Genomic DNA, 25,575 nt, shown 5'->3' with positions numbered 1-25,575 from the left:
GCAGGATTGAGCCCTCCCACCCCACCCCCTCACCCCATCCCTTGGCTGGGCTCCACTCCACACTACTCAGCAGGAAATCTGCTTGTCCTGGTCCCTCTGCCCCTTCCTGCACTCACACATGCGCACATGTGTTCTCAAGTAAATACATAAATAAAATCTTTTAAAATAAAGAAATAAAAGATCTGGAAAAATTTCGAAAATCTGGAATAGTACAACAAACAGCCACATACCCACCACTTAGAACAATTGCTAATGCTTTGTTTCAACACACACATGCATACACACAGGTGGACGGATACTTACACATACACACGTAGACATTTTTATTTAGCTGAACCATTTCAAAGTAAGTGGCTGAAGCCAGCATCAACTAAACATGAGGACATTCTCCCCCATGACCATAATATATTATACCTAGTAAAATTAACTTAACCCATAATATCACTCAGTACGCACTCCATTTAAGTTCCTCAAATGTGGCTCTTTGTGTTTGATCCAGAATCTAGTCAATGATCATTTTTAATCTAGAATTCTCCACCTCTTTTTCATGACATTGAAATTTTTTAAGACATCATGCTAGTGAATGACTTCCCTGCATGGATTTTTCTGCTGGGCTCCTGAACTGTATTTTTACATATGTTTATTCTAGTAATAATGTTTAACACCTAGAACCTCAAATTATAATTAATCTGTAGAGAGATTAGATGTAAACAGACGTGGATGAATTACTTTAACACACATACAGACTAATCTGAGACTCATTTAACTGTAAGTTTAGCTCCTGACTGACTGCACATAAATGCTTTTAGAACTGCATCGCTAACATCTGGGACACACCAGAACAGGAAACACAGGCATTTCCCATACAAGCACAACAGGTAATTTATTAGGGAGACAAATCAGTTTTGCACATATGAATCGTATTTAAGCTTGCAGAGCAATAAAAAGGGGTCTGACAGAAATGACTACAGAGAATCTGGAGCCAGTTCTGGAACTGGGGCCAACAAACGAATGAGGTTTTGTGGGTCTCAAGTTACCAGGCACCAATGTCCTCTCAACGGGGATGTGTGTGAAGAAAAATGAGAAATAGGTGCAAATGTGCCTAAAACTTTGGAATTTAAGAAAATCAAAAAGTCATGAGTTATTATTTCTATTTTAGAAACAGCCATCTGGCCAATCCCTATAACTATACTCAAACCTAGAAATGTAACTCTCCTCAGCAGAACCAATTTAAAAGCAATGAATACCACGTGCTTGCTTATTCCTTCAGGGGCATTTCCCTAGACTTCATTTCCGAAGTTGTAGATCCACGTCAGTATCGGCAGGAAGAGCAGAGGATTGGTGTCTGGGGGCAGAAGAACGCGGGAGAACCCTGAGATGAGGTTACAACGTTAAAGCCACAGTTTGACCTGGACAAAGATTTCGGTTTCAGAGAAAACAAAGGCAGTCGGATGTGAGTAATTTGGTCTAAGAAAAAAGGAGGTCTTCATAAGATCGTGTTGAGGTTTCTGGTGAAAAACAGACCAACAGTGTGTGTTTATCCCTTTCCTTTGTGCAACTCTGTTCAAATGCAGTACAGAATTAACCTGTGAGGAGCAGGGAAGGAGGAGAGAAGACAGCAGTGGATGAGAGCGTTTACTGAATTTCTCGAAGGCACTTGCACAGAGGTGTGCTACCCAACCTGGCAGAGTCCCTGTTTTCCCATGCAGGTGGGAAGAGTCCTGAGGAAAACAGCGCTCAGTCACGATAGATTTCTAGTCTAAGTTCCCACACAGAGGGGTAACCAGTGAGTCAGAGCCCCTCTCAGAAGCCTGCTGCTATGGACTAACCCTCTATCCTCCTACCAAATTCTCAGGGTGAAATCTTAACCTTCAATGCGATGGTACTGACAGGTGGGTGGTGATTAGGTCATGAGGGTGATGCCCCCGGGAGTGGGATTCATGTCCTTATATTAGGGGCCCCAAAGAGCTTCCTCACCCCTTCTACCATGTGAGGACACAGTGAGAGGAGACGGTTGTCTGTGAACCAGGAAGAAGCAGCTCACCAGGCACAGAATCTGCTGGTGCCTTATCTTGGGACTTCCCAACCACCGCAGCTATGAGCAATTTCTGTTGTTTATAAGCTGCCCAGTCTCTGGTGTTTGTTACAGCTGCCTGAATGGACGGATGTCTAGAAAGACCAGCAATAGGATTAGGGTGACTGGGGGAGGAGTAAGGTGGAAACCAAGACGAGTGGCCAAAGTCTATTTGGAGTGGCCAAACTCCAGGTTCCCTTCCCTCATCCCCACCCCACAAGACAGAAAAGGGTTGCCCCTTGGGGAAACTGGTCTGGAAAAAGTCTAAGTGGGTTTACCAGTCTCAGCAGAAAGCAGGGGCAAAGGTGCAGAGCAGAACACAGGGCGAGCAGGTCAAAGCTTGCAGACCGAACATGGGACCTTGAACCTTTGCTCAGGTCCTGCATCCAGAATCCAGAATTACCTGTTTCCTTGTCCCCAATCTACCAGTTGGGCAGGAAACTGGAAGACGCTTCCCTGGAGGAAAAAAAGGGCCTCAAGGAAACAGATTTCAGAGAGTAGGATTTCCAAAGCAGGGCTCAGGATGGAAAATGAACTAAGGATTCCCCAAAGGGGTGACTTTAGAAGGATGTAGAGCTCATCGCTGCTGGAAACTGAGCAGGAAGACATTTTTGTCTGCTTAACATTTAATATTTATTTATTTACATTATTTTAATTTTATTTCTTTAAAGATTTATTTATTTTAGAGAGAGAGAGTACATGTGTACATGCATGAGCTGGGGGCGGAGGGCAGAGGGAGAAAATCTTCAAGCGGACTCCCCACTGAGCACAAAGGCCCACACAGGGCTTGATCTCATGACCCATGAGATCACCATCAAAACCAAAACCAGGAGTCCGATGTCTAACCAACTGAGCTACCCCGGTGCCCCAATTTTTATTATTTTTAAACTGAAGTGTAAATGACACACAATATTACATTAGTTTCAGGTGTACAACATGGTGATTCAACATTTCTATACGGTAAGCCGTGCTCCCCACAAATGCAGCTACCATCTGTCATCACGCGACACTATTACATAGCACTGACCACATTCCTGGCGCTGTGCTTCTAACCAGAAGCCCACATCTCCTACTCCCCTTCAGCCATTTTGCCCATCACTCCGCCCCCTTCCCTCCTGGCAACCACTGGTTTGTTCTCTGTATTTATAGTCGGATTCTGCTTTGTGTTTGTTTATTCATTTGTTTGGCTTTTTATTTAGCAGGAGGACATTTTTAAGGCAAAGAAAAGGAGATCTAGCTCGGCCTGAATTTCAGGAAACAAAGGGATACCCAACTTCCTGGAGATGTCCCGAAGACAGCGGAATACATAAATATACAGAGAAACGTATAATTTCAGAAAAGGTCTTCCTAAGAGCAATACAGCAGAGGACACCCACTTTAAACAGAAATCCTAGATCTCATTCCTACAAACATGCTGGCTAGTTAGTTCCTTCCTTGGTCTGTCCGTCAGTCTGTGCATCTGTCCATCATCATGCTGAAAGTGGTATATCCTTTCAGACGTTACTTTGTAAAAGGGACCTTTTGTTTTTAAATATTTTATTTATTTATTCGTCAGAGAGGGAGAGAGAGAGAGAAAGTGCGCGACCACTAGCAGGGGGAGCGGTGGGCAGAGGGAGGTGCAGACTCCCCACCGAGCAAGGAGCCTGATGTGGGACTCAATCCTAGCACCCTAGGATCATAACCAGAGCCGAAGGCAGATGCTTAACAGACTGAGACACCTAGGCGTCCTGTAAAAAAATAATCTTTTTAAAATAATGAAATCTTTACTTAATGAAGGATGTTGGAAATCACATAAAGGTGTCAAGAAGAAATAAATTACACTTATTACTCAAGGCCAACCATTCTTAATTTTTCCTGTTTCTCCCCCACTATACACATTTATGAATACATATGATCAATCATGCATTATCAATCAATCAATAATACAGTATTATATTGCTATAAAATATTCCCAAACATGGTCATACCTTGCCAGAATCCTGGATCATTTTGACATTTTCAGAACCAAATTTATCTGAGTAAAGTTTAAGGAGTCTCTGGGAAATTTCTGACAGAGGCGTGAGTTTGGGTTCTTTGTAAATATACTCTTTTCCATCTTCATCTTCAAAGAATCCCTGTGACATAAAGCACAATTAGAGCTGTTCCCAACTATAAGCCCTAGGTTTACCACCCAGGAAGGATGCTTGTGTTATATGGGTTAAAAAAAAAAGAAAAAAAAAAGCAGGGGTGGGGAGGATGAGTCTAAAACAAAATCCTACTTCAACAGGCTTTCTGAAGAGGAAAGGAAAATGATAATCATGTGAAGTCGGGCTGCAGAGATAAAGGAAAACACAGAACTGCAAACTCATTCAAGAATGCTGTCATTAAGTGTTGAGTGAAATGGAGGATCAGGGATTCGAGACTGTTCTCTCGGGATCGAATGATGGGATTCAAGCCTGTTTCACATTCCCAAGAAGCAGAGCTCACTAACGAGTGGTTCGGCAGCCTGCTCCGGGCAGGCCTCGGAAACGCACATTCTCTCCCCTCACTGGCCTCCCCCATTTACACAGGACTTTTCGGCATAAACAAAAACATTCCAGACTGGAGCAGGTGCCGCAAAAGTTATCTGAAGGGTGTGTAAGTTCTGTTTTGCTTTATTTATGAGAAAAATATGAAAGGGCTGGGGAATGATAATCAGAAAACAGTTTCGCTCTCACCAGTTGGCATGTGGTTTAGCACCCATCTGTCTGAATACAAAAAGGCTTGGAATTGCATGGGAAGTGAAAAAGGTTGAAAATTTTAAAGTCCATATTGGGGTTAATACTTGAAAGAAATGAAAAAAAAAAAGTTTCTCATCTAAAATAAAAGAAATGGTGCAAAATACACAGTATATGAAAAAAAATGCAGGCTAAATGAGACAAATAACACCCACATCAAACTAGAAGTTTAAATGCAGTAATTTCACTACATTACTTGCTTTTTAAGCATTTACTATAATTACCTCCACATCTGTTTCACTGTCTGTGAACTGGTATTGCTATAAAGTTATAAAAGACAATAACAGGGTAAATCGAAGGTTATATAATGCTCATAGAAAACCACACACCCTAAATAAATTATAATAACTTAATGCCATTTAATCGTGTTAGAGACTTGGAGGTTACACTTGCAGTTAAATTTAAATGAACCCTTTTCCACAGGGTTTCTGAACTATGACAAGGGTAAATAAACTTGTGGAGATATTATACTACAAAAGATAGAGATGCACAGGGAACACAGGAAACTGGAAAAGTCTTAATTTTCATTTTAAAACATGCAGTATAGATGTATAAGGAAACAGGTGATTTATTTCTGTAAATGGAATAAAATGTTAATTTTTTTTTTTTTTTGGAGTTTGTAATGACCAGACAGATATACATACAGACTGGAAAAGGAAACTTGCAAACCACACTGAGATACCAACGGTGTGCTAAATATGTCCAATGGACGGAGAACTTACCGCTGCCTTAAGAAAGTAATAAAGAAAAGACAGGAAGAAAAAAAAAAAGCAGAGAGTTTACTGCCAAGGAAGATAAGAATCATACTAAATATGACAAATTCATCAAATTAGCATTTATAGAAAATAGAAAATTTATAAATATAACTTCATAGAATTAAAAAAGCAAAAACAAAACAAAACAAAAACAAGGACTTGGGAGGGCTGCAGAACAGAGAGGAGGCTTACCTGTCCAAAGAAGGCCACTCGGAAGTATGTCCCCAGGAGCCTGCGGCCCGAGTGCATGACCTCGGTCACTTTGCTGTAGGCCCGGTGTAGTGTGTCATACAGATGGGCCAGCCTCTGAAAAGCAGAACAAAACCCATTTCCTCCCACTTGGAACTAGTAGAATCAGATTTAAAACAATTAAACAAAATCACAGGGGTAAAAATCCCTTGGACTTGAGTAAAAGAAACAAAATGCAAAAAAAAAAAAAACAAAAAAAAACCATGAGTGTTTTGAGTGCATAATTGGTAATGACCACTTTTCAATTATAGTATTTTCCACCCAAAGAGCTATTTTGCACATTGAGGATCCATTAAATCTCCACGTTGCAGGAAGCAACCTCTGTTTTCAAGTTAACAGCAAATGTCAGAGATGGTAAATTAGTCCTACAAATCACAATTTTAGTCTTTGCTTTTCCAAGTTTCTTTGATAAGCTACAAGAAGCTGGACCGCCTCCCCAGCCCAGGAATGGTGGCAGGGACAATAGCTTCCTGCGTGGAGGGAGCAAGGAGGAGCTCTAAGGAAGAAGGAACCTGGTGATTGTAAAACTCGGTTCTTGGCAACCTTTCAAAACTGGGGTGCCACAACTGCCAATCCTTGTTTTCTGAGATTTGGGGTCCGTACGGGGGGGGGGCCCGTGTGGGCCATGTATAATGGATCTGCAGGTGGTGACCTCCAGTGTCACAAGGAGGCTCAGAGACCACAGGTCACCTCTGATCATGGCCTGCTGTTCTCTTTGCATGTAAGAAGGTTTGGGTGTATGTGTCACCCCACTGTCCTCTCAAACAGGAAAAAACAAACCACTCTGATACCTCGAAATCTCTTCGTTTCTCGTAAATGGGGATGATGAGTTTATAGATGTCAGCGATGAGCTCATAGCGTTCAGCCTTCCAGAGTCCATCTGCACACTGCTCTAGAAGCTCCATGAGCACATCCTGATCAAGAAAGAAGGCCATGGGCCAGAGAAGAGTGTTACAGGAAACGCAACACTGTATTCTTTGCAGAATGCTTAACCAGTTAAGATGGCTAGGGGGAAAATTTCAAAATACATTACTTCTAAACACTAACTTCCACACTTGTAATAAATAGCTCAACACTACATTTTTTTTTAATGAGCCACTTTCCAAACATTTGTAAGTGGAAATGAAGGGTCACATTATATGCCTGTGTAATAGTTATATACCATGGGGAAAAATGGATACTGATAGCTTCACACAGGTTCTCAATCCCTGTTTGGTTCTCTTCTTAAAATTATAATTTAGAGAATTTTTTTCCCTCTGGGGCACCTGGGTGATTCAGTCGGTTGGGGTCTGACTCTTAATTTTGGCTTGGATCATGATCTGCGGATTGTGGCATTGAGCCCTCCGTTGGGCTCCACGCTCGGCAGGGAGCCTGCTTGAGAGTCTCTCTCTCCCTCTCCTCTCCTCTCTGCTCTCTTTCTAAAGTAAATAAATAAATCTTTAAAAAAAATTTTTTTTAATTTTTTCCTTTCTGAGAAACAATGACAATGCTGAGACATGAAATTACTAAGTGTGATTTCAAGCCACGTCAAGCATCTTGGAACAATTTGGTGATGGCACATGGAAGGCATGATGCCAGCCTCACCAACGACCTTTCCTTGGAAGTTTCTATCTGCTGAAGTTTGGGTAGTCACCTGCCTCTTATAAAAATCCTTGGGAGGAGCTAACACTTCCCATGACTCAGGGTTTAGGGCATGTGGCTCAGGTATAAACTAATTAGCATGAAGCTACTTCCTGGCCTCAGTCATTGTTTCATCATCTGTGGAATGTGACCTGAACAGGCCCATCAGGGTGAATTTTAGGACCCTGTCCCGGAATACTGGGAAGGAAGTGTTCTCACTGGCCCAGAATTAACAGGTAGCAAGGAGCCTGACTGGGACTGACAACCTTCTCAGAGCCAGCCAGGGGCCCATGTGCCTTACTAACAGAGTGGAGCTCCCCCTCCTTCCCAAAGCAGCTGCATCATGGGTAACTCTGTTAAACATTCACACTTATTGCTGTCTGTCTTTCTGGGATTTCCTAATGGAAGCCAATTTACTCAACCTTTATTGTTGAAGCCCATTTACGTGGGATTTCATCAATGTCATTGAGCACATTTTAATGTGCTTCTCTGTCATCTCTATAGCTTTGGTGAAGTGTTTATTCAAATCTTTGGCTTACTTTTCCACAGGGTTGTTTATTGAGTTTTGAGAGTTCTTTACATATTTTGCACAAAAGTCCACTTTCAGGCACACGGTTTGTAATTTTCTCCCAGTCTGTGGTTTGTGACTGGATTTTCTTAAGTGTCTTTTGAAGAGCAGAAGTTTTTGATTCTGATGAAGTTTATCAAGTTTTTATTATCTGGGTTGTGCTTTACATATTAAGAAAAATCTTTAATACAATTCCATAAAGATTTTCTCCTTATGTATTCTTCCAGGCGTTTTACATTTAAGACTATGATCCATGGAGTAATATCTGAATATAGTGTAAAGTATGGGTCAATTTTTTTTAAATGAATGTCCAATTGTTCCAATACCACTTGATGAATGCTATCCTTTCACCACTGAACTGCCTTTGAATCCTTGTCAAAAATCAGCTGAACCTACAATTAATCATAGGAGGGTTCCTGCGGGTAGCGGGGGCGATGGGGTAACTGGGTGATGGACTTTAAGGAGGGCACATGATGTAATGAGAACTGGGTATTAGACTGATGATCACCGAATCACTGAACGCTACCTCTGAAACTAATAATACACTATGTGTTAATTAATTGAATTTAAATTAAAAATAGAAAAAAAGGATAAGAAAAGTATTAAAAAATGATCTTCTCTAGGTATCAAATATACTATGTGTTCTACTAAATCAAAGAAAATAAATTGTATTATCTGAATGACTGGGGGAAAAAAATCGACCGAACCATGTGTGTGGATCTATTTCTGGCTTCTCTATTTTGTTCCATTGATAAGAGATGTCTAACCTGTGCCAATACCACCCTGTCTGGATTCAGCTTTGCAGAAGGGTGTCTCCACAGTGACACTAATAATATCTAGAGCCACACAACTCTGTCCTGGGGTCTGTCCCATGTACTATAGAATGTTCAGTAGCACCCTTATCTTCTACGACAAGACACCACTAGCAGTACCTTCTCCTCTCCCCTTTTCCCCAAACTGTGACATTAAAAACCATTTCCAAACATTATCAGAAGTTCCCCACGGGATGAGGGCAAAATCATCTCAATGAGAACCAACGCTTTATAATAACCTTAAAAGACAGATAGTATGACTTTTCGAACTTTTCCAAAACTGTTTTGGCTAGTCTAGTTCCTTTGCTTTTCCATATAAATTTTAGAATTCATTTTGTCAATTTCTACCAAAACTCCAGATGGGAGTGTGATCAGAACTGCTCTGAATCTGTAAATCAGTTTTAATAATAGAGTGAATTATATTAATTGGTTTTCTAATGTTGAATTTTTAAGTAGGCTAAACACCCAGCATGGAGTCCAATGCGGAGCTTGAACTCATGCCCCTGAGATCAAGACCTGAGGTGAGATCAAGAGTCAGATGCTTAACCAGCTGAGCCACCCAGGCGCCCCAACAGTAAACATTTCTAAAGCAGCTGGGAATCAATTTACCAGAAAATACTGTCTGACTTAAAAAAAAAAGATCTTTAAAGTAAGGCATTTAACTCTTCTGTCATGTTTACAACATACAAATCATAAAATCATCATCAGTATGACTACACTCTGAGCCAAAGCTTATAAAGAGGTATACCAGTTGTCTTATACTTTTATTGCTGGTCTTTTAAGTGTAAACACTAAACATTACATAGTAACTACCATAACAGCTATGGACAAAGAAGAAATCAGAAAAGGTTCTAATACCATCTCTTTTCCTCATGCATGTATATTATTATAAAGATGTACATCTTTCTTAGTTTTGTCTCAAATCTTCTCCAATAAGAGAATCTGCCCAGGCTAAGCATGACGAATGTTTATGATTATTCTCCCTGTCTGCTAATTATAAAAAGCTAGATAAAACCTGTATAATGTCAGTATCAATATACTTACCTTTCCATATCAGTAAAACTGGGGATATAATGAAGGTCTAATCTAATTTGGTGGTCAGGAGGATTAAGTAAAATTTTACCCACCAAAATGCTCTGAAAACTATAAATGCTGTGTGGTTAAATTCACAGGCCAGTTAAGCAAATCTCTCCTATTTCAATCTTTGCTTTCTACTTCGCAGTGATATTTTAAAAATGGTATCTTACTTCCACTGGGCTATGTAATATCCCACAGTGCTAACACATATTCGGTAGTTGGGAATTTCTTGGAAGAATGGATTAGTCTGGATATTCCTTAGTAATATAACAGTATTACCAATAGCTGCCCTTTGCTGTTAGGAAGTGAGCTAACAGCCTTGCACTGCTTGCACACCTGAGGTCAAAGACATTGTTACTAGGTATTTCCTGAGCGTCTTCTCTCTCAGTGTTGCTGAGGGATTATGAGTAGAGGTGGAAGACTTCTGGAAGGGTCAATTCCCCCCATCAGGGATGAGAATATTATACACCCAAGACATTCTTCTGATAATGGAAGTCAAATGGAACTTCACCCATTTTAAAACTATACTTAGGTTTAATTTACAGACTATTTACTTTTCTTGATAGTGGGCTTTGTTCAAGGAGAAATGTAAACTTTCTGTAAAAAATTTTAACTGGTTCCACTAGTATAGGACAATCCACATTACAGGTGTGAATACATGATGATGATGCCCCATTTGTGGATGGGACCACAGAGACCTACAGATTCTTAATTCTATGTTCTAGTGGTTAGAGCACAATAAGCATCTGGATTCGTTTTAATGTAATCTCACAGAAAACAGAAAATTCTTCTCAAAGACTTATGAAACTAGGAGTAGTCACTACTGCATTGTTAACCTGATTCTTTCCTTCATTCACCCACACATTTTACCAAGCATCTACTATGTGCAAGGCACTGTGCTTGACACTGGGGTTATAAAACAAATTTATATAAATAAAGTTTCTATATTTTATAAAAATGGTTCTATAGATTTTTCTATAAATGTGGAAGGCAGATTTTAGACGGTTTATTAGGCTATGTCACATAAAGGAGATTTGTTTTGAGGAGGAGGCCTTCAAAGACACACAGGTTATCCTTTAGAGCAGCTAGAACTGATGTCCTAGAGACTTATGACCACCAACTGGAAGACGTAAGGTACATGTCAAGATACCAAGGTCGAGGAAAACAGTGATTTCAAATACATGCCCAAACTGTAAGTCACAAGGGTAGATGCTCTGAACTGAGAGCAGTAGGGGTTTATTTATTTAACAGTAGTCAGTGTGTCTCTGGGTGAATCCTGGGGAGGCCAATGATCAGTGAATAAAGCACTTCCTGCTCTCAAAGAGTCCAGTATGAAGACTGATCCATAAAAAGATTACCAAAAATGCGGTAAGTGCTGATAAAGAAACATGCAGGCAATCAGGGATACAGACAGGAATGGTATCCATCTAGTGATGTGGGAAAGGAGAGATGCAGAGTGTTCTAGAGAGTGGTGACTGAGTCTTACAAATGATCAGGAGTCAGTAACATGAAGGTAAAAGGTGGCCGTAGGAAGAGAGGGGAGACATTCCAGGGAGAGGAAACGACATGGGCAAAAGATACGGGAGGGGAGGGCAGCATGGTGGGTGAGAAATTTACAAGTAGACTGAGGGGTCTACTAATCTGAGGGGTCTACTCCCTAATCTGAATTAGGGAGTGGCACGGGATGAGGCTGCGGGGTGGTGGTGTGGAAAGGATTTAAACGGACTAACCAGCTATACTCAAAGTTTTTTATGTCAAAAAGAAATTAATTAAATGTAGATAATTTTGAGATATGAAAATACATATAGGCATATGTCAACTACCACAGTGATGAGGTTTCTATAAGGAAGACGTTACTTGATTTTGAAATGACCTTCTGTCTAGTTATGTAAGGTATCTTTACAGCAGCCTTTCAGGTATATTTTAAGTGGCCCTAGATTTTGGCACTTAATAAATATCTATTAAATAGACTTTATGGGCCAAATGCCCCAAACCGAGAGTCTAGGATTTAAATACTATTTTTACTCTTGTTCAGTCAAACCTGAAACGTGTGGAAACTTTAGTAACAATGAAACATGAATTTAAGTAACATATCAATACCATAGGCAACTGAGTTAATCATGGAAAAATCGGTCATATTTGGTTCAGAAAGATGGACTCTGACCAGGGAAACTCCTCCAGAATGGCTGGAAAATGAGAACATTTGATAAAGCCAATAGAGCTTAGTAAATAATCGAAATAAGTATTGCAATTTGATGGCAATCAGGAATTAGGAAATAACACATCAACTTTTTTATGCTACTCGACATTATTTTTACCTTTTTCTCTGATTCAGGAGGCAGACCTATAGCTTATCAGTCTGATCATCAGTTATTAATATAAAAAAATAATATATACTACAAAAAGCAATGTCTATATAGATTTACTAAAAAACATACTAAGGGGTGCTTGGGTGGCTTAGTCAGTGAAGTGTCAGACTCTTGGTTTTCGATCCTAAAAAGATCTCGATGGTGGGATGGAGCCCTGCACTGGGCTCTGTGCTCAGCAGGGAGTCTGCCTGAAGATCCTTTCCCTCTGCCCCTCCCTGCCACCTCTCAAATACACAAATCTCTGGGGGGGGAAAAAAATACCCAAACTAAAAATAGCTTCTATAAGAAAACACAAGGCGTTTCATAAAAGTAGAGTATGGATTCCTGAACACCAAAGTTTAATTTAGTAAGGTAAATTATTCAAGCTAATGTCAATTCTATATACACCTAGACATTTGGAGCTGGTGCATCAAGTAATAATTCTTTGAACAGAAATAACCAGGAAAGAAAGAAAGAAAGAAAGAAAGAAAGAAAGAAAGAAAAGAAAAGAAAAGAAAAGAAAAGAAAAGGAAAGGAAAGGAAAGAAAAGAAAGAAAGAAAGAAAGAACCAATAATCAAAAAGAGTTCAGCCTGAGAGACCATGTGTGAAAACAAAATTATAGAGTCACGGGAACTATGATATCATAGTAACTAAACTCTGGGGCATATACAAATGATACTCTTGGCAGAAATCCCATGTATTAATTTACTTAGAACTTCCACCAATCACTGCACCTGAAAACCAGAGCTAATCCAGACAATGGTCAGAGAGTGATGACCTTGAATGGTTGTTATATAGAAAGCTTGATGGTTTTATCACCTTGCTTAAAATTTAAATGCCAAGATATATTTTCTAAATTGCCAATACATGCCAAGAACTGTAAGTAATTACTGGTTGGGGAAGGGAAAAAAAAAAAAACCCTCAATGAACTAATCCACAAAGCTCACATTTTACATTACTAGATTGATCCTAAAAAGATCTCAGGTGTACCAAGCTCATGAGCCACTGAGACCACTGTTTAAAATGTTAGCAGCCAGTTTAATTTTTAAGTGTGCCTTAGCCATGCAACTGAGGTCACTAAGCACCTGTCTGCGGAAATAGCACACTAATGTTATATTAGTGTGTGTTCACAAAAATGCCTATGTATGTGCAGGGGATTTAAACATTTTTATTTATATGCGAATTTTTCCATCTAACATTGATTAATTTAATCTAACCTTACTTATGAAGCTAGATGTTGTCCCTATTATCCGCCACTTAGAAATAACAGAAACATGGATGCCTGGGTGGCTTAGTTGGTTAAGTGTCTGCCTTTGGCTCAGGTCATAATCCCAGGGTCCTAGGATCGAGTCCCACATCTGGCTCCTTGCTCAGCAGGGAGCCTGATTCTGCTTCTGCCTGCCATTCCCCCTGCTTGTGCTCACTTTAAATAAATAAATAAGATCTTAAAAAAAAATAATGTAGGGGCGCCTGGGTGGCTCAGTGGGTTAAAGCCTCTGCCTTCAGCTCAGGTCATGATCTCAGTGTCCTGGGATCGAGCCCCGCGTCGGGCTCTCTGCTCAGCGGGTTGCCTGCTTCCTCCTCTTTCTCTCTGCCTGCCTCTCTGCCTACTTGTGATCTCTGTCTGTCAAATAAATAAATAAAATATTTTTAAAAAATAATGTAAATGTAAATGCTTGGGGAACGGTATACTTTATGGCTTAATTCACATATCCACCACATTATTGTTTTTCAAGAGAGAGTAGAGAACCTTTTGCAGCAAAATAATCATTTGAGATGCTTGTCAAAATACAGATTTCCAGGCACCACACTCAACCAACCCAGAGGACTGGCAGAGCACGAAGACTGGAAATATCTATCTGTAACAGGAATCTAAGTAATTTCTAACTAAGCATATGAAAATTTGAGGTTTATTGAACCAGGTGTCACTTTCTGAGGCAGACACATCACTTCTATATCCCCAAGCTAGCACACAGCACACAGCTAGCTTAGGGGATGAATCGATGTACATAAATATAGGAATTTCCAGGTCACAAAGTCAGACAACTTCCAATTCAGACTAGAAGGGACCATGGTTTTGGTGTTTCTCCTCAATGAGAAGAAAGCATTGGATGCAGTATAATGTGCCAGGGCAGAGACCATATCGTACTCACATTTCTATCTCCAGCAATATTCAGTGCCAAGGAAGCTCAGTAAATATTTGCAAAATGAAGAGGGCCAGTATGTCCTGGTATGAACCAAGGGGAGACCATTTAGACTATTCCATGGGCGAAGTTCACTAGTCACTATTGCAATGACCTGCATGACTACAAAAATGTCTACATGGACGTCGATTTTGGGGTTACAAAGAAATTTTAGCAAGTGGGCAAATAGTGAGGATGAACTGTATTTTCTATTTCCCCTTCCAGAGTCCCTCTTGGCCCATCCTTCCTACCTCTGTGTGCTGGGAGGCTGATGCATCAGGGCTGCTGCCCTGCAGGGTGGGCTCCCTGTCCTCAGCCAGTGGAAGGCCCAGCAGGAGCCTGGAGGGCAGGCGGAGAGTGAGGACAGGGTGGCTATGCACATGCCCCTCTCTGCCAGGGTACGGGACTGAGCTCTCCCCTACATCTTCAGGTGGTCCCCCTGTGGAGCTGCTCTCTCTCCCCTGTCCTAGCCCACAGGGTGAGAGGTAGTACCCCAGCTCTTGCTAAGCTCGAGGGTACTGCAATATTACTTGTCAGTTTCCCCACACCTGGTCCAAGCTTTCAAAATAGTCCCTTTATTAGCCTTTCTTCAATGTCCCTAGTGTGCTGCCCGTTTCTAGACAGGATCCTAAAGGAGGGATCTCAAAACTTCCATTCTATGTTGAGTGTTGACACCACAAGGGACTCAGAATTCTTCAGCCTGCTCAGGCTCCAACTTGACTAACAGAACTGTAAACAGGGATGGGAGGTTTCTTTTTATCTAATCAAAAGCAGCCGGGAGGGAGTCTGCTCTTTAGATCAGAATCACGGAAGACGAACCGCGATCAATGAAAACCCATCTGAGGTCTGCTGCTAGGAGAAGTGTGTGTTCTTATGCAGCTCCATGAAAATCATGTTAGGAAAGCACAAGGCATTTAAATACATCTAATAATGCAGATTAAAAGGGCAATGATTTTTATCAGGCTATGTGTTATACACCTAGTCCCATCAGCTTCCCCCAAAACTCCTTCTGGGAGAGAGATGTTCAATTCCCCTTTCTCTTGAAACATCTTGACAGCCAAAGCAAAAATGTAGGTGGCAATTTCTGGTGCCTGGCTTCTGGAACACGCTCCTCTTTCAACTCCCCGCTAGTTTCAATCTTGCCAGGCAGGGGTTGCTTAGGACTTGATAACCCCACCGTGTCACATCCTAATGGTTACAGGTCATCGCATATTACGGACCTTGTTAAACATTTATCAACTTTATGCTTCAAGGACAGGGTGGAAAATCCATATTCTGGAAATCACTGATAAAGTTACCCTTCTCACATGTTTAGTTATCCCTCAGGCTGGGTGCCATTCACAAATTTCCTCAATAAAGCCAGACTTGATTTCCTAGGTTGATGCCCCAGGCTGCCGTGATTACTCCAGCTTATTACTTAATCAGATGAGCAAACCTGAGCTGCATCTTCTGAGGAAGGACAGGTTACTGAGAACTGTTTACTTTCAAATCTTTAGTTGTTCTTGGCACCACTACCTTCCTTATCAAATTCTAAATAAAATCCTGTACTCTGGAGGTCCTTCTAGGTGCTGGGGTGGACATGAGTGGTTTCTGCAAGGAGACAATACATTTGAGCCTCTTCTCAGAGAAAAACCCAGTCACGCTTGCCTTGAAGGAGGACTTCAAGGTCAAGAGTATGCAAGCCTTATGGTCTCAGTGATGGGTTTTACACTTCAGAGCAAAATTAATAATTACTATCTGCCCAGGCGTTTCAAGGTAGAGAGAGAGCTGAACTGTTAATGCCACTTAATAATTAAATGGTCCCCCCCCCATCTTTGGGACTTCTAGAAATCTTCATCTATCATGGTTAAAATTATTTTAATATTTAAATGTGAAGTGCACTCAATATATTATCCTTCTTTCTCATGTTCACTTTTTAATTTAGGAGGGCATTTGAGACTAGACAATTTATGACAGTGGTTTTTAAACTAGGGCAGCTTGAGAATATATATATGTATGTATTTTTTTTAAGTCATTGAATAGTCCCTAAAAACTACTGAGAACTTTTATGTATATGGGTGTTATGTCTCAATATTTATAATATTAAGAATGGCAACTGGAAAATGCTACAGGTTTACTAATTTAATTAAGATAATAATGAACCTATTACATGTTAATGAAAAAATAACATATTTTAATGAAAAAACATTTTCAAAAAAAATTAGGGAAAAGAGTAGCATTGTTTCAAATTTTTGCAGCTTTCTTTAATGTCTGACATCATAGGAGAAAATGACATTCTCTTATCTGCTTCTGCACTCAATCTGTTCGACATGCTGTTTTGGATGATATAAACAAAGGAAGTCCAGCCCTCCACAGACATCCGGTTGGACAAGGAGGGACCTCAAAGACTTCCTGAAAGGGTCTCGGAGATCCCCAGGCTTCCTGGACCACACTTTGAACTGATTCAGGGACTGGTTAATGTCATGGAGGGTGTGTGCTCGTGGCCCTACTTACTGGCAAGAACGTGATTAAAAGTCACAGTATTAATTGTAGGACCTCCACATCATAAAAACAAGTACAACAGAGGCAGAAGTATTTACTTCTTTCTCTGTTCTTTCTCTCCACACGAAGAAACAGACAATATTGTTTTTATTTAAAAGATAGGCAGGATCGACAAGCTGCCCCTTGACTGTTCCATTCTGCTCTGAGCTGAGGGGACGCAGGCACACATGGAAAGCCCCTCTGAAAGACAGTGACCAAAGAGGAAATTCAGGGAACAGAGCCAGAAAGTTGGCATTTGCTCCAACTCCTAGCTTTATTTTAAAACTTCCTCGTTCCAGATAAGTGGCTGCAAGGTGATCCTGTTTCCACAAGAAAGTAGCAGGAAAAAAAAAAAAAGAAAGAAAGAAAGTAGCAGGAACTGTCACCGTGGTCTAACCTGGAACCTTCTGATCTCTGCTGGGGGCGGGACCGGGCTTTCTCCTTCACCACCGGTGAGAAAAATCTGGACTACGCCCCCCCCCGCCAGTGGAGGGAGCCAGATGGGCCACTCTGAGCCCCTGGGCCCGGTCTGGCCGCTCAGGGCTTTGCGTATCTGCCAACACGGGAGAGAAGTCAGCGTGGGGGACACCAATTTAAAAGTCTGAGGGGCCGGTCAGTTCAGCTGGTTAGAGTGTGATGCTAAAAGATTAAAATAGTAATAAAACCCATGAGCTGGAGAAATTAATGGCTGTAAAGAATGAGAAACCTTATGGTCAAAATGCTGGACCTTTTCCCACACGTGTTTGAGCTCTTGGCCTCACTTCCCTCCTAACAAGCTCATCAAACTCTCTTTCCAGAGCAAAGGAGGAATTCCTAGAAAGGGGGATGGTGGAGCTTTCGCGGCTGTTTCGGCCGCCTGGAGCATGAGCTTAGTCAGAGCGAAGTGGGCAGCAGCAGTTGCTGAGAGAAAACCATCGTGTGAGGGGCAGGCAGAGCACAGCCGCCCCCGAGACACTGGCAGACTGAAGACCCCCACAGGCAAGGCGCTCACCTCGTTGAAATGGACATCCTGCATCCCAACGTCTTCCATCATGGAGGCCTCCTCGTCTATGTTTGGGGTGATCACCCTGAACGCTGTGCATCCTTGTCTAAACATGCCTAGAACGGACACAGCAGGGGAGAGAGCCAGTCAGTAACCCATAAGTGGGATGACCTTGAGGGTTCTTCCAGCCCGCCATGCTTCTGTGTTTGAAGAAGACAAGGGACTCTGAAGTCTCTCATGTCTCAGGCCACCGTTCTCACAGGGACCCACTGTGTGCTTTTCTTCATTTGCCTCCTCGTACCTAGCCTTCTCCTCCCTCAGTTCTTTCCTCATCCTTTTAATTTGTCACCTGCCTTTATGAAAATGCATGCAATCTTTAAATAACCTGTAAATAAACTGTAACAGGGACTGGGTCCAAATCAGTAGTTTAAAAATAGCAGCAATAATTTGAGTGGGTACAGTGACCCGTGCTCAGATACCAAGAAAAATAAAGCCTAAGCCAATCAAAGAGAAACACATGCCTCCAACAGAACTGTTTCCTTCAAGGCATCACCTCCCCCACTGCGGCTGAGGGAAACCCGGAGCTCAGATGAGAACTCGCTCTTCTCCTTCACAAAGCGGTCTGCCAGGAGGTCACTCAACAGCCGCAGCCATGAGCTGAGAGGCTGTTTTAGCTGGTTCCCTATCTGCTGCCCGAGGGGTGAGGATGGATCTCCTGTCCTCCCCACCACCAGAGACCAGGAGCACGGGCAGTGTGAATACTGCAGACGTCCAAGTACTCTGATTCTCTAGGGGAAATGCTGTAAGGTTGGTGCTGGGATAAATAATGTGGATAAGGATAAACCCCTGGGGCGCCTGAGTGGCTCAGTCAATTAAGTGTCTGCCTCTGGCTCAGGTCGGGATCCTGGGGTCATGGGATCGAGTCCCACATCAGACTCCCTGCTCCACAGGGAGTCTGCTTCTCCCTCTGCCTGCCATTCCCCCTCTCTCTATTGTGCTCTCTCTTTCTGTCAAATAAATAAATAAGCAATAATGGCCCATTTGGGGCCTTCACTCATCTTGCAGTCACTGGGGGAAAAGTCCTATGTCAGTCGGACACTGTCAGCTGGACAAAAATGGTCAAGTACAGAAGGCCTTGAAACATCTTGCTACTCTATTCTGAGACCACTGTTTCCAACAAAACAAAACACTCAAAACTGGAATTGAGACCTCCCATATTTTGGGAAAAAGAAGAACACAGAGTATTTTGAAAGCATGTCTTGAAAGAGTAGATTTGTGAAGGCAGAGATTTTTCTAGCTCCCCGATGGTCAAGGTTTCCAAGCCTTGAGACAAAAGACGCCCCCATGACAAGTACTGATCTAGGAGCCTGAGGATATGTTAACATACAAAAAAAGCAAAATTACGGAAGCCAACCACCCAGGTTTCTGGCTAGAGAGCACATTTAAAATATACACCTCAGCTCCAGTGGGGTAACTACAAGGGCAGCCCAGTGCTTCCCCTCCGTGCACAGGGACAGACCGCCGTGGACTGGAGAGGAAAGGAAGGAAGGGAAGGAGAGCCACGACTATCCATGCAGAGCTGCAAGGGAAAACCCCCACACCGCCGAGTGTCAGGTCATGGGCAGCTGGGCTCTGGGGGCTGGGCCCACCCTCAGGCTCACCTCCCCGGCGCCTCCTCTGACAGGTGCTGTGGCTGGAGGGGAAGAGGGGCAGCTCCGGACGGAGGGCTATGTCTGCTTCTAAACACGAGGAAATGTATTACCTGACAAAAGGTCTCAACAGGAAATCATGCTAGTAGCAAGAGAATATGGAAACCCTCTTTAATTTCTTTTTCTCTGGGGCTCTGATGTAGGACAAGCCTCGGTTCCCTTCAACTGCATCCCAAACAGCCAGCTGTACCGGAAATACAGAAATTCCCCGGCTGTGGCATCTGACTTTATACCGTTTCTCACTCTGTAAATGTACTTCATGGAAGCCAGATCTGGTACTGCTGTGCTCCGGGACACGGGCACACATGAGCAGCTTTTCTAAAAACCTCGGTGTTCTTGATTTTTAAATGGAAACCAGCAAGTGGTATTTAACCAAAAGAACCCATGAAAGGATTCGTGGTCTGCTCAACCGGGAACAAACATATAATCCACAAAAGAACAGCACTCACACGCCCCTGCCCTCTCCTTCCCCGGGGAGGCAAGGTTTCTGGCCAGCAGGCCGCCTACCCACATAATAAAGCCAAGTGGGCTGTGGTTCTAAAATTAAAAAAAAGTTGCCCAATAATCGCCAGTTAAAACTGTCACTTGACTGATAAAACTGTTACGGGGGAACTAAGGGAAGATAAATCTTCTGTAGGCTCAACACTGGCCATTCAAGGACACCCAGATGCAAAGCTCATTAACTAGTCTTTGCAAGATAGATCCATTTGTTAAAGGTTATACAATACTATGCCATCTAGTTTTATTTTTTATATTGGCGCCTCTGCTATGCCCACCAAGCCAAGCCAATGTCTTACCAGTGAATAAAACAATGAACACAGTGCACAGACAGACACAGACACACACACACACACACACACACACACATCCATCCCCCTCCCCCACTTCCAGATCTTTCTGAATGGCTGGCTCTCACTCGTCTTTGCTGCTCTGTATAGTTTTATATTCATTTCACAAAACACAGGACTCCTTCCTCACCTTTCCGTGTGAGATACTCTGCCACCAGCGCTGTGACGTGGACATAACACATGGCTGCCTAAAATAAAAGACACACACTTCAGAATCAACACGTACAGAGCGCGTCGGTGTGCTTCCGGACAGAGCTCCAGTGAGTGCGTGGACTTGTATTAGATCTCAAGGAAACCAGGGTTCCTAATAGCTGCCATCTTACCTTTTAGAAAAACCGGAACAATTCACATAAACTGAAATTTTGAAGTAAATTGTAAATAGAGACAAATGGTAATATGTTTGGTAAGTCTCATTTCTGTTTAGAATTACAAAATTTTAATATAAGAGATAAAAAAGCATTTTTTTTCTTACTCTAGTAAAGATTTCCATATCACTTCTCTTAAGGTACAAAGAGGACCATTTGAAGAAAAGGCATGTATCTTCCTAGATGCTGAGAGATTTGTTCAAATGTCAGTAGCTAATAGTTTTCTCTCAACTTAAAAAAAGATGTAACAACTGCTTCCCAACACAGAACTCTAAACCAAAATTATAACTTAATGTCAATTAGATAATATTCTAAACACCTTAAAATGAAAGACAAAATAAATTCTTTTTCTCTTTTTACGAAGTTGTCACAGTTTTGTGTAAAAAACAGTTGTTGGAAATAAACCTGATTCTGATGCCTGAGCCCCTGATTCTTTGTCAGAATGATAGAAAAATTACTACTAGTAGTAAAATGGAATTAACTTTTATTATGCTAATATGTAGTTCAGATTAAATTTATGGTCAAATAGAATGGACTTCTTAAATAATCAATACATAAAAATTGTTACCTAAAATTTTCAGATGTAGAATATAACTGTACTAATTTAGGCAATTACAGAAGCTTAAAAGTAAAAAATCACGCTTCTTTGGTAATACTGTTGACCATACCTAAATGCTTTAGGCCCAAAATAAACACAATTTTCAGAGGAACACAGAGCCTTTCACACAGCCTACTGCTTTCCTTAATATCTTCCCCTTTCGCAGGCGATGTCACAAGCACAGAGAGGTGAAAAACGGGCTCAATGTCACAAACTGATTAAGTGTTGGATTTGGTCTGTGTCCGGGGCCCACAACCCGACCCCCCGCCCATACCTGGCCTCCTTATGGAAACACGCTCTGTACACAGGCAGTGCTCTGAGGTTTACCACATTCACAGATGACAATGGACTACCTCCAAAAGGAAAAAGCGATGTCCTACCATTACTTTAATAACAGGAACATTAAATTCCATCATCAATTCATCAAAGCTGAATTTTAGAACTAGAGAGGAGTTTTTATTTATTTATTTATTTATTTGACAGACAGAAATCACAAGTAGGCAGAGAGGCAGATAGAGAGAGAGGGAAGCAGGCTCCCTACTGAGCAGAGAGCCCGATGCGGGCCTCGATCCCAGGACCCTGAGATCATGACCTGAGCCGAAGGCAGAGGCTTTAAACCACTGAGCCACCCAGGCGCCCTAGAGAGGAGTTTTGATGCAGAAACTAAGTGCGCTTGAATCAGTGCACATTTACGTGACCGTGGATGGTTTCTAAGGGCTTTCAGACAATCCGCTCCTGTGACAGAAACATTCCCTTACAGATTGTAAACGGTTGAGATGCTTAGAGACGTGAAGTAATCTCAAGCCTAACACTGCTGAAGTATCCCTTCTTTTGATTAGTGGGAAATTTTTCTTAAAATTGGCCTCTTTTAGGGGCACCTGGGTGGCTCAGTGGGTTAAGCCGCTGCCTTCGGCTCAGGTCATGATCTCAGGGTGCTGGGATCGAGTCCCGCATGGGGCTCTCTGCTCAGCAGGGAGCCTGCTTCCTCCTCTCTCTCTCTCTCTGCCTACTTGTGATCTCTCTCTGTCAAATAAATAAATAAAATCTTTAAAAAAAAAAAATTGGCCTCTTTTACTGAATGAGACATAATTAGTTTTTCCCAAAACCCAGCCGGAGAGGCTTGCTGGGCTACCTCAGACAGATCCCCATTCTTGACATGGATCCTGGCCATGCTGTCTAGCCATGTCTTCCTGAGTTCGGGAGTGCTGGCGTAGGACTTGGCCAGACTGTACTGAAGGTCCACCAGCATTTCAGGGTCATTCTCGTGCTCCTTCATCTGGGCGGTGGCCATCAGAACTGTGCGTATCCTTTTGGTCAAGTCCTTCACGTCCGAGGAGAAGGTAGTGTGCTAAAACAAGGGTGGGAGAAGGACACACGGCTTTCAGCTGGGCTCTGCCTGTCCGCATACATCCCAGATGATGAGGCAGGCTTGGGGGCCACCCACCTTGATGAGCCTGTCACTGTTGGCACAGTTGTTGATGATGGACAGGGACTGCTGGAATCTGGTTCCCCCGATCCCAACAACATCTGCGATCAGCTGGCTAACGGAAATAATGACCTTAGGGACACACAAATACGAGAAAATCATTTCACCTTCAAATGACTCCCCAGACTTGCCTCCTGTCTTTAGGACAAGGCCAAGTTTTGAGCACAGATCATTCCAGTGTGGGAAACACTGTCTGAGTCATCTTTTCCCCTTCCAAGAATCATTTCAGGTGATTTTGCTATCATTGAGTATTTTGTCTGCATAGCAAAATGCTCATTGAGAGAGTGTAGAGGCATAAGAATCAGATAAAGCCTCTATCCCTTGGATAGTCGCTTACTTTCTCTAAAAAACAGGGAGACCTTATCACTTAACCTCCTTGGTTACTGGTCTGAATGCGTATGCACTAAATCTTCAATAAGTGGATGGTCCTTTGCATTTTTTATTAAAACATATACACGTTAACTATGCAATGGCGATGGGGGGAATCTGTCTTTACTGGGGTTTGGGTCGTGCTCTGCATTTACCCAGTCACTCAAGCTAACACATGGCTTCCATCTTTCTTCCCTCCTTTTCTTTCACCAACCCCAGGGGCCATCCATCACTAAGCACTGTCAACTCATTCTCTCCTTCTTCTAACCTCACCACACCTGGTCCAAGACACCATCCTCTCGGGCCTGGATTTGACCAGGGCTTCCCCAAAGTCTCTCCAGCTAAGGCCTTGATTCCCTCGACCCATTCTCAGCACTAGTCCGGGTGATCCCTCCAGATATGCATGACGTCTTCTCAGTTGTTCTCACCCACATTCTTTTACTTCACTGTAAGGACCTTCTCCAGTTCCCCGACAGGCCCTTCCCCTTGTGCATCCATTGCCTGGAACATGCTCAGCCTCTAGACCTGCTATCTCCTATTCATCTTTAACAGCTTCTAGAAGCCTCCCTGCCCCAGCCAGACCACCCTCCCCTCCTTGGCGCACTCGAGTTCCTCTATTACAGCACTGGGGACAGTGTATGAAGAGCTTCGGGCTCTGTCTTCCAGCAGACTACACGCTCCATGAGGGCCAGGAGAGGGCTGTGCTTTGTTCATGGCTGTACCCGTGAATCCTAGCACATAGTTTGCAAACAGCAACTATTTGTTTAAAAGAGGAATAAATACAGAGACAGAGGGGACACTCCTACATGAGTTCAAGGAAGAAGAGAATACGTAATAAAAAATACATAAGACTGTTCCATATCCTGCATGGTTCCCAGCGTAGAGGATTTGGGACATTTTAACTCTGGGGAGATGGCAGGTGTGTCAGTAGACGGAAGACAGAAAAGAACCACCCAGGGGCCTCTGGGTGGCTCGGTCAGTTAAACGTCTGCTTTCTGCTCAGGTCGTGATCTCTAGGTCCTGGGATCGGGCCCCGCTTTGGGCTCTCTGCTCAGTGGGGAGTCTGCTTCTCCCTCTGCCTCTGTGCTCTCTCTCACACACACACTCTTTCTCAAATAAATAAAGAGAATCTTTTAAAAATTTTAAAAAAGAATTACTTTGGACTTTCTATGTTTTACCTAAGATATTTGCTGTGAGTCACGCTCACTCACACAGACTCTAGCAGATGATGACTCAACGGAATTTCAGTCAGTCCAATATTGAGTCAAACAGAAACGCACCTTGGGCCCAAATCTTAGCATGTGGAGAATGAAATAAACCAGACCAGTAAATGTGACTTTCCAGCCCATTCAAGGCCAGACCTTGCCCGACTTATGCTGAGGTAAACCAGTAAATGCGGCGAAGCCTTGCTGCTAACACAGAATCCCACAGAACCCGCCGGCGAGCGAACCCGCGCACACCTGCAAGTGTGTGCGGACGAAGGACTTCTTTCCAGTGTAGTCGAAGTTGTTCCTCATGAGGAAGTACAGCAGCTGGGAGGCCTCCGTTCTGATGGAGCTCAGCTTCGAGTTGCAGCACTTGAGGACCTCGTAGCACAGAGCGGCACACATGTCGGCCCTCCCTTCGTAGAACGTCGAGGGGAACTAGGCGAACACCAGAGAGCACGGGTAGGTGGACATCAGTGCTCCCCCAACTCCAGGGGCAAAGCACACAAGGATGGTCATCAGCGAGGGCTTCCCCCGAGGAAGCCTCTTACCTTATAGATGAATGACCTTAAGGCAGTGAAGACATTTTTTAAAGCTGTTTCAGACTGATGTTTTTGAAGAAAGCATAGGTAGACATCGAAAACCTTTTTCATGAGAGGATTATGGCCGTGATCAGCCAGGAGCTGGTTCTGAAAACACACAAGGACAGCTTGGTTAGTGAGACACGCCAGACACCCCTACGAGGCTGCATCCGGTTTTCAGACTTAAAGGTTCAATGTCCCAGGTACTAAGACAACTTGTAATTTAAACAAACTCTACCATGTATCTCCAGGAAGGCAGAAAACCCTCGTGGAGTACAAATAAGCCTATAACTAAATTTCTGCTGTGAGACTTTTCTTTTTCTTTTTCTTTTCTAAAGAGTTTATTTATTTTACTTATTTAAGAGAGAGACAAAAGCAAGCATGAGGGAGGGGAGGGGCAGAGGGGGAGGTAGCTGAGCATGTAGCCCAACTCGACGCTAGACCCTACAACCCAGAGATCACGACCTGA

At 42.6% G+C, this 25,575-nt stretch overlaps 1 protein-coding gene across 25 annotated transcripts in view; it reads right to left on the bottom strand.

The window, feature by feature from the left end:
• DOCK9 (dedicator of cytokinesis 9) overlaps window positions 1-25,575 on the bottom strand; it is a 274,885-nt gene that overhangs the window by 12,544 nt on the left and 236,766 nt on the right. For 8 of the 25 annotated variants that reach the window (XM_032314499.1, XM_032314508.1, XM_032314511.1 and 5 more), the window contains exons 40-51: window positions 25,077-25,214; window positions 24,781-24,963; window positions 22,910-23,023; window positions 22,598-22,813; window positions 20,633-20,690; window positions 19,607-19,684; window positions 17,955-18,061; window positions 6,626-6,748; window positions 5,778-5,891; window positions 5,553-5,558; window positions 5,055-5,090; window positions 4,042-4,188 (exon numbers count right to left, since the gene is read on the bottom strand). In XM_032314499.1, coding sequence (XP_032170390.1) covers window positions 4,042-4,188; window positions 5,055-5,090; window positions 5,553-5,558; window positions 5,778-5,891; window positions 6,626-6,748; window positions 17,955-18,061; window positions 19,607-19,684; window positions 20,633-20,690; window positions 22,598-22,813; window positions 22,910-23,023; window positions 24,781-24,963; window positions 25,077-25,214 — 1,320 coding nt within the window. Of the gene's footprint in view, window positions 1-4,041; window positions 4,189-5,054; window positions 5,091-5,552; window positions 5,559-5,777; window positions 5,892-6,625; window positions 6,749-17,954; window positions 18,062-19,606; window positions 19,685-20,632; window positions 20,691-22,125; window positions 22,329-22,531; window positions 22,814-22,909; window positions 23,024-24,780; window positions 24,964-25,076; window positions 25,215-25,575 lie in introns of those variants that run through there. The other 17 variants (XM_032314515.1, XM_032314520.1, XM_032314513.1 and 14 more) reach the window with 6 other exon arrangements.

Source organism: Mustela erminea, chromosome 15 (assembly GCF_009829155.1).
Source record: "Mustela erminea isolate mMusErm1 chromosome 15, mMusErm1.Pri, whole genome shotgun sequence".
Lineage (NCBI taxonomy): Eukaryota > Metazoa > Chordata > Mammalia > Carnivora > Mustelidae > Mustela > Mustela erminea.
This window is presented reverse-complemented; position numbering and strand designations above follow the sequence as displayed.